Source organism: Tympanuchus pallidicinctus, unplaced genomic scaffold, assembly GCF_026119805.1.
Source record: "Tympanuchus pallidicinctus isolate F22 unplaced genomic scaffold, pur_lepc_1.0 scaffold2, whole genome shotgun sequence".
In the NCBI taxonomy this organism is placed as follows: Eukaryota; Metazoa; Chordata; class Aves; order Galliformes; family Phasianidae; genus Tympanuchus; species Tympanuchus pallidicinctus.
The window spans coordinates 11560000-11573177 of NW_026294721.1; the positions used below are offsets into that span (position 1 = coordinate 11560000).

The following is a 13178-nucleotide window of genomic DNA, read 5'->3' on the forward strand; positions in this document are numbered from 1 at the left end:
AAATGAATGCAAAGATAACTGCTGAATCTTTCTGAGTAGAAAAGGCCAAACTTGTGACTTCTGTAGTTTTTTTTTCCATTTTTAAGAGGTTAGGAAGGAACACTGGAAAGGAAATAAGCTGGTTAATTGTGCTCTAGTCTCTCTGTAAAGACACCATTTTTTTGTTATTAGTTTGTTGGTTTCCTTTCTGGTCTTTTATTGTATTTGTTGTTGTTTTCCTGTTGTGAAACTGCTGCCTATAAGAGAGGTAGGTTCAGAGACATAATGGCCGTATAGGCTGAGGTGAAACCAGATGGCCCATTTTCCCCTCTCTCCAGCTCTCTAATGCATCTCCTTTCTGAAGTCAGCTAGGGCTCTCATAGGAACTCTCCAGTAGCTAATTTAGCTCCCAGAAATGAAAAAAAAAAAAAAACAACCCAACACTAGCACTACTAGGGAAAAAAAAAAAAAAAAAAAAAAAAAAAAAGAGGGAGCACTCTGCCACTGACTTACATCGACTCAGTGAAGAGTTTGATGCAGTCTGTCAAAAAGAGATTGGAAGAAGACAAGGAAATGAGGAAGACAGATGTGAGGAAGATGAATGAGAGCAGCAGAGAGTGGCAACCTTGGCTCGGCTGCCTATGGCAGTCCAGACATAGGCCAGAGAAACTTTCTTGTGCTGTTATGCTGGGAAGGTGATTGCATTACAATCACCTTGATTACAAGAAGTTCCATTTTTTTCTAGTAAATGGACAATACCATGGAGTGGGATGTAAGTGGAGTTTAGACAGCTTGAATTTGAGGATCTTTGCATCAAATGTACCATCTCTTGGAAAGTGCCAGCTACACAGAGAACAAGTAACTCCTCCTTAGGATGAAGGTGGAAACTGGGAATTCCAGAAGGATGGAGTCTCTCTCTCTCTTTTTTTTTTTTTTTTTTTTTTTTTTTAATTTCATCCCTAAAATACCAAAACACTGCTCAGCAATCACTACAGATTTTTGAGCTTTCAAATTTAAAATGTAGCCCTTTTTTGTCACAAGAAAAGCCTGCAAAGTAAGACCAATAATGAAATAAAGTAGTGTCCACGTATGTGTGCTAATGGATGGAAAAATGCTTATAAAGATGTTATTTCCTGATAATTTTCAGTAGAATATTTGAATACTCAATTTTTTATACAAATACTTAAATCTGCCTCTGATCATTAGCAGCCAGATGATCCTTTCATTACACACATTCAGATTATGATAGACAGATGCTAAAATGATAACTACCCCTAAGCAAGTACACAACTGCCTTCTTCCATAAGAATTATGCTTTCTAATACAAAACTGTGCAGTCACTTCAAGGTTAAAAATGTAAGGCCATCAAAACAGCCATTTAATCAACTACTAAATTAAATCTCAGAAAAGACTCAACTGTTCTGACTGTTGCCATTATCACATTTAAATATGGAAAATGCCTATTCTGATTTTGAATCTCTGCAAAATGGCTACTCTCCAAGGGTATTTCTGAATAATCTATATAAAAGAATTTGCACATCTAATGTCCGTGGCTCCTAAAAGATTGCAGGCAGCTATTTAAGTAGAACCTGTGAGCTCTGAAACAAACTTTTAACTGAAATGCAAGACTGCTATCCTGAAAGCTTTGGCATTTTTTAATATTCCTTTTCATCTTGTGTGTAAGGGAATTTCAGCAAGTTTAATCAGTTTAACAAGTAAATTGTATAGCTATTTATCTGCATTTGTTGGGATGAGGTTAAATTACTTCTAGAGAAAAATTGCTTTTTTTTTTCCTGATTTTTGTTTTCATAAACAAAATCACAGCATGTGGACAAAATAATCTTTTGAAACAAAAGCTGCTGATGTAAGCGAAGCGGCAGCATTTTTTCCTCTCTTCCCTTTCCCAGTAAGAAACATTTGCAACAGCAAATGCTCAGATTCTGGCTCCAAGGGGAAGCTCAGTACCCAGACTTATTCTCCTAGACACTCAATGCCTGTGTCACATGGGCCATCTTGTCCATGTAGAGGCATGGAATCAAATTGGCTAAAGCTTACCAGTGCAAAATACTGGAAAAAGAAATTCTGAAGCCTTATACCTCTGCATAGCCTAAATGCTTGAGCCAGGTCTACATAGAATGTTTCTTGATCTCTGTTGAATACATGTAGAGAAGTCAACTACAGAGCATCAGGTTGGCATGAGCTCAAGTGACTCAGTTTGGCAATGTATGTTAATGTACTCTATTAACCCCCAAAGTAGGAGACCCGTTTCTGAAAAACACAGCTCTTCTTCTGTGCCTAGGTGAGGTTCACAGCCAGTATGGAGGTGTCCTGAAGATGTTTGTCTGCTTCATTAATAGCAGGTTGGCATAGTGCTATTTGCACTATGAAAAGAAAAACGTGGTAATTCGTAGTTCTTTGGCAAATGCTCTTATTCCATACCATTTTGCAGAAGTGAGATAGCAAAGTGGCCTTTGCTTCCCTGAATGACATTTTCCGAATACGGTAATTTATCAGTACTTTTCAGTGTATAGTTGTCACATGTGTCTACAAGAGAAGGTCTAGCAGGCACGCTCAGAGCACATTTCTGGCTTCCAGAACCTGAATATATTTTGCCTTTAGCTAGTCATCTCCTCATGCTATAGTAGTTCTGTGTACAGACAGAATTAAAATAGCAGATGAGTAGAAAGCCACAGGTGGGACAAATCACACATATTAGTTGAGGAAGCTAGCAGATAATTTTGTGGGACAAATGACCTACAGGAGATGCCTTCTGTCCTTCAGCTCTAGGGGAAAATTTGAATTATCATCTTATCCAAGATGCTTAACTTTGAGATACATATACAGATAAAATAAAATCACATTTTACTCTCCCAGCCTTCAAGATATGCATTTTAAATACATGATTAAAAGGTATAAAATGCCCCTTAGAACTATAGGGCAAGTACTTAAGTGGTTAGTTAGACAAATTTTTGAGGTATTCAACATAGCAGAGCAATTAAGGATGTGCATAGATACATTTTAACAGACATTACTTGTTCTCTGCTAGATCATAACCACAGCAGTGAAAATGATCATTTATTCTTGTCTCCAGCTGTGGGGAAATCACAGCTGAGCCTTTCCTGACTTCACAAAACCAAGTAGACCCTGACTAAAAGCACAATGGAGACCACATTCCTTCCCAGTTCCTTCATCTCTGATATTTTCTATTGCTAACATACTCATAAAAAAAGAAGCCAATCAAATTTGCTATATACTTTACAACTTAAAATCCTTTTAATATACCATGAGTCAACCTTCATGTATGAATTTTCTTACGTTTTTGAAACTGTCTTGAAAACTTACCCATGTAGGGCTTTGTGCCAGCCATAGATGAAGCCTTTTCTGAGCCTTTTACTATGGTTGCAATGTTAAAGTCAGTGATATGAACATGTCCTGCAATTATACAAAGTAAAAACAGAAGTCAAAATCTTATAAACATTCCTTGCTTTATTCAGTGTATAAATCTGAACAATTTAATGTCTTATAATTTACTATTAATCACAGCTCATAGCTTTAAAAAAAAAAAAAAAAAAAAGTAATGACAGCAAAAAAAAAAAAAAAAAAAAAAGCTTTTTTTCCCCCTGCATGGTTGTATCTATTATTTGTTTGCACACTGAACCTCACTTCTGACCGTCCCTGAACCTCCTCCTTCTGTGAGAACCAAGGACAGCAATTGTCTTTTTGGAGCAGTAATGCACAGAACAGTGCTGAATTTCTTGGAGTGATGTGTGAACTCTACCTCACCTTTTCTCTAACTAGAGCCATCCCTCACAATCTCCTGCACTCATGACACCTGTCTGCCATCACATCCACTTTGTGTTACAATCAGCCTGGCTTTTTCAGGGTGTCCTTGGGGCAAAAAGGGAGCTGAGAAGAAAAAGGGTATTTTAAAAATACAATAACTACAAAATTAGATTCATGGTAGCAGAGGAGCATTTGTGTAACAGCAGCAGGTCCCAGACAATCCTTCCTTTGACAGCAGATTACAAGATGAAAGATATTCAACACAATACAGACCATGGACTTGCTGCCTGACCGAGACTGCTGATTTAAACTCAGCTAATCAGGTTGGATGGCCTAAACATGCCATCATTACTTTTTCCCCTAGGGTGATTTATGGCAAGCACAGGGTAAATTGCTCCACCATTGCAAGGCAATAGTTGCTAATTCTCATCTGCCTTAGGCAAGTAAACTGAATGCAAATTCAGAATGAAAATGTATCTATCTGCACAATTTTGTCTGCATAAATCTGCTGGTATGTTTTGCATCTCCTACTTAGGGGCTAGTTCCTGCTGTGGACGCTTTGCCTATGATTCCACCTGGCAATGCCACTGTGGAGGACATGGATAGGTGCTCCCTTCCCCAGCTTAGCAGCACACTCAAATCATAGCTGAGACATCTTGCCTTTAGGTGGAGTCCTGAACGTTGAGTTCCTCTGATACTTTCCCCTCCTCTTTTTTAAAATCAGGATCTCAAACTCATTCAGTCCACAGCGTGGAGCAGGCTTTGGGCATGAAGCAGTTATTGAGTGAAGGAAGCTGTTACCATGTTTACCGTCAAAGATGAAAAGAACGTAAAAGTTGATTTGCCTGTGGTCCTGACACTGAACATTTCCCCAGTGCCAGACTGAGGAACAGCAGTCTCAATGAATGATTACACTGCTTTGACAATCTGACCTAGATCCTACTCATAGTCTCCAGGAAATGTACCTGCCAGCCTCAAAAAATATTCAGCCATATGTGAACTGAAATTCTCAGAGTCCCCTCATTTGGCCAGACCTAGGTTGCTTTTGAAAGTAAAATGGAAGAAGGCACATCTCATTTCCAACACTTAAACATATTTTTTTTCAAATGGGTTACATAGCAGAAGTTTTTGATTAAGTGCTTTACACATTTTTTAGTCTTCACAAGAACTCCTTCTGTTGTGGTGATGCTTCCTCCTAAGACACCCTGCCCAAAAAAACATGAGCAAAAGGTAAACAAAAGCATTGAGCAGAGCAAGTAATTCCTTCATAGAGGGTGGAAGGTGTTGCTTCCCATAAAAGCAGTCAGAGAGCACAGCCTGTCTTACCACCAGTTTCCAAGATGGCATTCCTCCCTCATGCTGGCTGCAGCTCATGGCTGGTGAGGAGAACTGCAGTTCATTTCTGCAGTAGAACATGATGGCAGAATGCTTATTGAGAAGGACAATTGAACCACACACAGGCACTCCATGGCATTGATGCTTTAATTCCATGCGCACTGTAGAATGAAAAGCTGCAACAATCTTGAAAACTAAGAATTTTTTTTTTATAAAGTTGCGTCATTTAAATGACACTACTGTAAATGATTCTCCCTATTAGAGTGCCAGCATGATAGCCTGTTGCAAAACACCTATCACATAATATTCCATTCAAACTGATCCAAACAGTTGATTTGTAATGAAAATTGCCTCTCCTGCAGTGCATTGTTTTCTCTCCCTTTTATTAGATTTCTTTTCATTTAACAAAACCAAAGTAGCACATATGTGAAGGGTTATAAATGTTAGTTGGTGTGTTTTGTTAAAAATGCCTCTCTGTAAGGGAAGTAGATAGGCTTGAGAGCTCTGCATGCTGCTGGTGATAAAGTAGTAATGCTTTGCTCCCATGGTCACAGCACCACACAGCAAAACCACATCTGTATCTCTGGAAAAAAGAACACCTTTGTTCTTCTACAGCCTCTGGGGTGCCTGAACACAGATTTTGCTTGATGCTTAGGGGGCTGGTAGTTTGCCATGGAGGACAGGAAAGGTGTCCTCTGGGCAGGTGGTGGTTGTGCTGCCATAAGGACTGCAAATAGACCCCAGTTTGTTATGAGCCTTTCTAATCAGTCTCTATGACATTTTTATGGCTGCAGATGCATGTAGTCACATGCGTTATAGAATTGTAGGGGATGAAAGGACCTCTAGAGAGTAGTCCAACCACCCTGCCAGAGCAGATCCTAGACCAGGTGGGCACCCAGGTGAGTTTTGAACATCTCCAGAGCAGCAGACTCCACAGCCTCACTGGGCAACCTGTTCCAGCATTCTGTCACCCTTACTGTGAAGAAGTTCTTAAACGCATTTGTGCAAAATTTCCTGTGCTTCAATTTGTGGCCATTTCCCCTTGTCCTATTGCCACCCACTGCTGAGAAGAGTCTGACCTCGTCCCTTTGCCACCTGCACCTTAGGTATTTATGGACACTGATCAGATGCCCCCTGAATCTTCTTTTCTCAAGGCTGAATAGACCCAGGTTGCTCAGCCTGGGTCTATAGGAGAGATCATCTTTGTGGCCCTCCATTGGACTCTTTCCAGCAGATCCTTGTCTTTTTTGTACCAGGGAGCCCAGAACCAGACACAGTACTCAAGGTGAGGCCTCACCAGGACAGAGTAGAGGGAGGGATGAAAGATAACTATTTCTGCAGTAAAAATACAACAGTTCTGGCTATTTTAATCTATTTCCAAAATTTCAGTTCACAGGGACATTTTACCTTCTGAGCTTCACGCCTTGTACTTTATCTCTCTTTCCGGATTTTATCTAGAAAAACTGACCATCAAGCTCAAGTCCTTCTCAGGTACCAAGTACGGTACTGGACTGAACAGTATGTCAGCACCACCTGGATTTGGCTATTAAGAGCTGCGAAGCAGGGCAATGCACAGCAGATTCAACAGAACCTAAATAAATTCAAGTATCACAACAGAAGAGTTCTTTGCTTAATGTCCTAGGATGCGTGACTCCATCTGATAATGAGAGCATAGCAGATAGTGGAGGAGGCAAATGCATACATTTCTCCAGCTCTCTGCAAATGGTTATTTCAAGTCTGATTGCACCAGTTTCAGCTAAGTATACACGTATATTTCATAGAAATATAAAGGCTGAAAAAGATCACTAAGATCATCTAGTCCAACCATCAACCCATCACCACCATGCCCACTAGACTATGTCCTTTAGTGCCATAACTACTCTTAATCTTAAGTAGAAAGAATCTCAATGACAATTATTTCAAGAACTGCATTCCTCTAGTGTGCTGCCAAGTAAGGCAAATCTGTAAGTTAGTTTCTACAGACAGTATATGACCCTTTAAAGCTTTGTGTGCATCTCAGAAAGAATGCATGAGGTATAAACATATGGGGCACGTGTACATCAGTTTATCACATATCCACCAAATACCTAAGGCATAAAACAAATAATCTTTGACTATAACTGATTTTTTTTTTTTTTTTTGCTAAATGAGAATAGATCATAATTGTAATTAAAACAAGTTCTGATAGGTGGCTGAGGCTGGCTGACTAAAGAGTTTCAATGAGTTTTAATACTCTAGGGTATGAAAGTGAAGGGGTGAATCTGAGGACAGAAAGAAAAAAATATCAGTCTGGAGTTAATGCCACCAGCTCAGAATGCATCAGAGCTGATAAGAAATCTCTGCATAGTAATATTTTGGATCAAATTCAGATCTACTTTGCCCAGAAGGTCAAACTCTATGAACTATTTAAAAACCAGTTCTTCACATTCATCTATATTGAGTACAAGAGTGTCATCTTGCATCCAGATGAACTTTGCATGCCTTGGCAGCTGGACACTCATCATCAGGAGATTGCTAGAAGCCTGATGGTCCTGCTTAAGGTGTGTTCAGGAGTCAGCATTCAAGGCTTAAACTATTGAATTTATGGGTGGTGATTTTTATTCATCCTATTTTTAGTTTTAAGACCAAGATTGCTCATTGTCTACATTTTTCAAACTTGATGTTAATTTCCAAATGAGAGTTGAGAGTATCACATAAACAAGGAAATAGACTTTTAAGGAAAGATTTGATGATCATAAAATAATATAGTCGTATATAAAAAGGCAAATAACACACCAACTTGAATCTACCTTTCTCCCTCCTAAGAGAAATGATTATTGAGTAAAATTATTACTGATAGAAGCAATAAACCAGTCAATTATAAAAGCTTTTAAAGGAGTTTTGGGATGTCATAAAAATGAGGAATAAAGTGAATGCAAGCAGCATGTTTCAAAACAAATGAAAGAAAACACTTTTATAAAAGATGGTGAACTGGTAGAACTTGTTTCTCCATGTGGTTGTAAAGGCCAGTTTTGGCAGCAGCTTCAAAGAAGTAGAAGTAGAATTCATTAACAAAGACCCATCCAGATTTTAATGGGAATATACAAAGCTTTACTAACATCCTAATATAAAAATTGCAGGTGATAAGGATCACCGAAGCATCTGATGACTAGAATTGGCAGCGGACGCTGTCTGAGGAGATGATCTTTTGACTGTGATAGAATACTGGCTGGGATCCCGTGTATGATCCTGAGGCGAATTCTTTGAATCATAGAATCATTAGAGTTGTAAAAGACCACTAAGATGATCTAGTCCAATCATCAACCCAGTCTTCCTTGGGAAAGGAAATGCAGAATGCCATGCAGAAACCTTGCTGTATCTTGTTTCAAGACATCATTTCACACTTGCCTGACAGGAAATCAAACCCTTGCAAATTCTTGGAAACAGTATAGTAACAGTCTGGTTGCTCTGCACTACACAAAATCTGGATGTCAAAAGGGGAGCATCATGATTTCTGCAGAATGATCTGAAGTGCTAATAATGCTGTTAAGTAGCTATAGAAAGAACAAGTTATCATCTCTGAAAAAAAAAAAAAAAAAAAAACCCAATATCCTAATATGATTAATACTCTTTGTTTTTCTATATTTCAGACATTATATGTATCCTCAGATGCAACAACTAATAGATCATGGAAATATTTAAAGGGATCATTAATTTCTTTGACATTTTGACATTTCAGGAAAAATGCAACATAGACCAGACTTGTCAATCTTTAGTCCTAAACACTGTCATTTCAGATATATGGATTTAAGCCATTAAAGTGAAAAGAGTGGAGGAGGGAACAGAATACCGTTATCAGGAGATTTCTGTAGTTCTTTTCTCTGTATAATAAAATAATAGTAGCTGCCATGAACCACAAAGCAGTTTTTTCAGTTGTTACTGGAGTATCTATTTGAGGCACATGCTAGAAGAAGAGAACTCTACTGCTAAATTTAGAGGTTATTGATAGTTATAAGCCTTCTGGGAGAGAAGAAAACACAACAGAAGAGATTTGTGTTTGTTTACTTAGTTCAGTTTAGAGTTTGAACCAAAAAAACGGGACACCATTGTTCCTGCTGCAGCACCCTGAAAATGTTTCTAATCTCTCCCATCACGAAAGAGTGAATATCTCAAGGACATCTGACAATCATCTTCTGCTAGAGGCTTAAATATTATCTTAATTATCTGTTTTCACAGTTCTTGTATAGTATGACACTTCTTGTGATGTCCAAACTCATCCACTACTACATCAGAACTTCAGCAGAACACTAAGTTCCTACACTACAGGAAGTGAGGATTTGTTCAAATGCAACAGCCATAGGAACAGAAACAGATTAGAGAAGCTGCTTACCTTACGCACACATATATTGAACAATTACTTGTTTATTTTTGCTAAGTGAAAGTTGATGGTTCCTCAAAAAAATTGTGTTACTGTGAAGTGTCTATATAATCAATGAATGTACAGATGTTATAATTACAAAACATACCAGAGAGTTTGGCTAAGCAGTTATTATACCAAAAGAGAATAGATAGAATGCTTACCCATATCCTCTACTCCCTATGAAACTCCAAAGGAGCAATCTCCAGAAGACATCCTTCCTTGCTGCTAGTCAGCTCTTAAATGGGTTCTAGAAGATGTGGAGCCTGCCTCCACCTCTTCTGACAGCATAGGTGAATTGCTTTCACCTGTGCTCCCAGGGCTGACTCATTGCTCACCTCAGGTGATCTATCAGAGGTTCAGGCCATGATTCAGCAGTTCCCATACAGTGTCGCATCTTAATTGAAGCTTTTTTAGGGCTTTTGGATAGGATTCATGTGTCTAAATGCAAAATTTGGTTTTCTATATCTTTACACAAAACTTCCTCTGTATTATTCACTGAAGAGAAATAGATATTAATGCTTAAGTGCAGACAACCAAAATGGATCAGATGATCTAAATGAGTCTGTATCTATAAAGAAACGATGATGACCAGCATGATACAGACACTACTACTACATCGTCATCTCATTTAGTGAGTACAGGGTCTCTTGCCCAGACTGGAAGAACTACAGCACCCAGACACAGCAGGTCTGTGAGCTGATTAATTCTGCTCACCAAGGTCTACCTTGGTAAAGACTGGTGAAGCACCATGCTGCTTTGCAGAGCAGGGGCTATTCATCCCAATATTTCCAAGCTGGCACTAGCTAATTTTGTTGCTGAATATTTTGTAGTCACCAAAATGTAATTCTGCAACATACTGCTGGCTCTTGCATAGCTCATCTACACTACATTGGATCCCATAGGAAAGCACTTCCAAGAGGCTGATTTTGTGTTGTAACTGACCTTGCTGAGGAGCAAGGAGAGATAAGCGTAACTACTTCAAAGGCTGTCAATCAGAGATTTAACACTCATAGTCATTTCATGTTGCCTTTCCATCTTTAATTCACACAAGACTTAAAGACAAGATATTTCTATTTCATGCTTATTTGCTGATATTAGTGTCTAGGGAAAATTAACACGTGTGAGTCTGAAACACTAAATTCCTGAAGTCCTAGATGGTTTAAGACTGAAATATCATTAAGTTTTATTGGCGTCAGTATTCCCAGAGGTAAATTCCAGCTGTCTTAAATGTTACTTCTTTAATCAACTTTAACATGCTGACCCAGCAGCTCTACAACAGATTTTGAAAAATAATTGTATCTTTGGCATCATTTCAAATCTGTATTTTTTTCAGAGATTAACTGGTCTTAGTCGATTTCTGAAGTGTATAAAGCAAAACAAGTCTTTCCCAGCAGCAAACACATGTTAATTTCCATTCTGTCTGTCTTGTACTTCTGTTCTAATTAATACAAGGTCAAAACTAGCTTTTATTATATTTTCTCGTATCCTTGCTATAAATGGCTGCAAAAAGATGCATTTCATTTTAGCAAAATACTTCATATATTCTCTGCATCTGTATGGTTCTCATAAAAAAAAAGTCAGAATTTTTATTCACTCAGCACATTTTTTGCTTGAGATCATGGAAATAGTCTTGAAAATTCAAAGCTGATTATGTTGTTAGACATTTTTAAGTATTTTTTGAGCCAGAACTATATGTAGAACCATGAAAATTTTACAGGCATTTTAGAGGCAAATTTCAGATTTCGCATCTAAATTTAGGAAAATAATTTCAGATGAACAATATTTTGCTATTTGAAATTTCCTAATCCTTCATGATTTCAGTACAGAAAATAGATGCTTGGTACTGCTGTATTGGAAGGTCCCTAAAGAGCGATTATCATTGAATCACAGAATCATAGTATGTCACAAGGTTGGAAATGACCTGTAAGATCATCTAGTCCAACTGTCTTCTCATTACCACTGCTACCACAAGTACTAACCCACATCTCGCAGCTCCTCATCCAGACGCCTCTTGAACACTGCCAGGGACGGCGACTCCACCACCTCCCGGGGCAGCCATTCCAGTTCCTGACCACTCTGAGAGAAAAAGTTTTTCCTCATGTCCAACCTAAACCTCCTCTGATACAACTTGCAGCCATTTCCCTGGGTCCTGTTCGTTGCATGGGAGAAGAGGCCAAATCCCTCTTCACCACATCTCCCTTCAGGAAGTTGTACAGTGCAATGAGGTCTCCCCTGAGCCTCCTCTTCTCCAGACTGAACAATCCCAGCTCCCTCAGCCGCTCCTCATAAGACTTGTGCTCCAGACCCCTCACCAGTTTTGTTGCCCTTCTCTGGACATGTTCCAGGGCCTCAACATCTTTCCTGTAGTGAGGGGCTCAAAACTGAACACAGTACTCGAGGTGTGGCCTCACCAGTGCTGAGTAGAGGGGGATGATCACCTCCCTGCTCCTGCTGGCCACGCTATTTCTAATGCAGGCCAGGATGCCATTGGCCCTCTTGGCCACCTGGGCACACTGTTGGCTCATGTTCGGCTGAGCATCAACCAACACCCCCAGGTCCTTCTCTTCTTCACACTCGTCCAGCCACTCATCCCCAAGCCTATAATGCTGCGTGGAGTTGTTGTGCCCAAAGTGCAGGACCCGACACTTGGCCTTGTTGAATTTCATCACATTCATATCAGCCCAGTGATCCAGCTTATCTAAATCCCTCTGAAGGGTCTCCCTACCCTCAGTGACTTACAGTAATCATGTTATTAAAATATTAACTTATTTTTGATTGGTGTCCCTGGTGATCCTCATTCCTATTAATTCTTTCATGTTCAATTCAGATCAGCTTTTTTTTTTTTTTTCCATAGGAATGAATACTGCAAAACTGCCAATTGGACAGGGGGATGTGCAGAATGTCCAGATTTCAACTGGAATCCTGCAGCTCAAGCTGACTTAAAAACCATGATCCACCATATCACAGACAGCTCACAAATTAGAGGCATCTCGGAGAATGCAGTCAATATTTACTCACCATGCTCATCCAGTAATATGTTGTCAGGTTTGATATCCCTGTAAAATAAGAAAATGCATGCATTATAATTCATAGCAAAAAAAAATGTGCAATTTAAAAATGTTTTCCATATGTTTGCAGGGGCCAAGTAACTTAAATTAGAGCAATGAAAATCATATCATATACAAAGGTAAATGATTTTTATCTACATTATTTACTGCCTTGAAAGCATGCATACTAAAGATGTTGCCTAGGTTTCTATTTCATGTGTTTTTGTTTTCATATGGTTAGCATTGACAAAGATTTGGCTTTCAAGATGTATTTTACTCTTTAAAGTAGTGGGAACAACAAAATGGAAGATTCGCATCCTGGACGTGCCTGATTGCCTCCGGGACTCTGCATGTGACAAACACAAGAAATCAGTTAACTGGGAACATCACTGATCTACCCTTTCTGCCAGACTTACTAAACTGCCATGCTCATATGCATGAATCACTCACTCTCTAGCAGGAGAGTCCTGCTAGATCTTATACTACCCAAGCAGGTCTAGCAGCTCCCTTTTTAGCACTTGAATCTACACGTGTCTGCTTGTAATGGTAAATAGCAGGCTTGGAAAAGGGGTGGTGCTGAGGAAATGTGGGATGTGATGTATCAAAACATCAGCTCAACTCTGATGTTCTTGGCA

The 13178-nt window shown here is 39.1% G+C and overlaps 2 protein-coding genes across 2 annotated transcripts in view; one reads left to right on the top strand and one right to left on the bottom strand.

The window, feature by feature from the left end:
* Nucleotides 1-13178, top strand: part of STX18 (syntaxin 18) — a 540575-nt gene that overhangs the window by 121214 nt on the left and 406183 nt on the right. The window lies entirely within an intron of this gene.
* The window catches only part of STK32B (serine/threonine kinase 32B), a 150770-nt gene that overhangs the window by 35187 nt on the left and 102405 nt on the right, over nucleotides 1-13178 (bottom strand). The window contains exons 5-6 of the mRNA XM_052681669.1: nucleotides 12515-12552; nucleotides 3322-3411 (exon numbers count right to left, since the gene is read on the bottom strand). Coding sequence (XP_052537629.1) covers nucleotides 3322-3411; nucleotides 12515-12552 — 128 coding nt within the window. The remainder of the gene's footprint in view (nucleotides 1-3321; nucleotides 3412-12514; nucleotides 12553-13178) is intronic.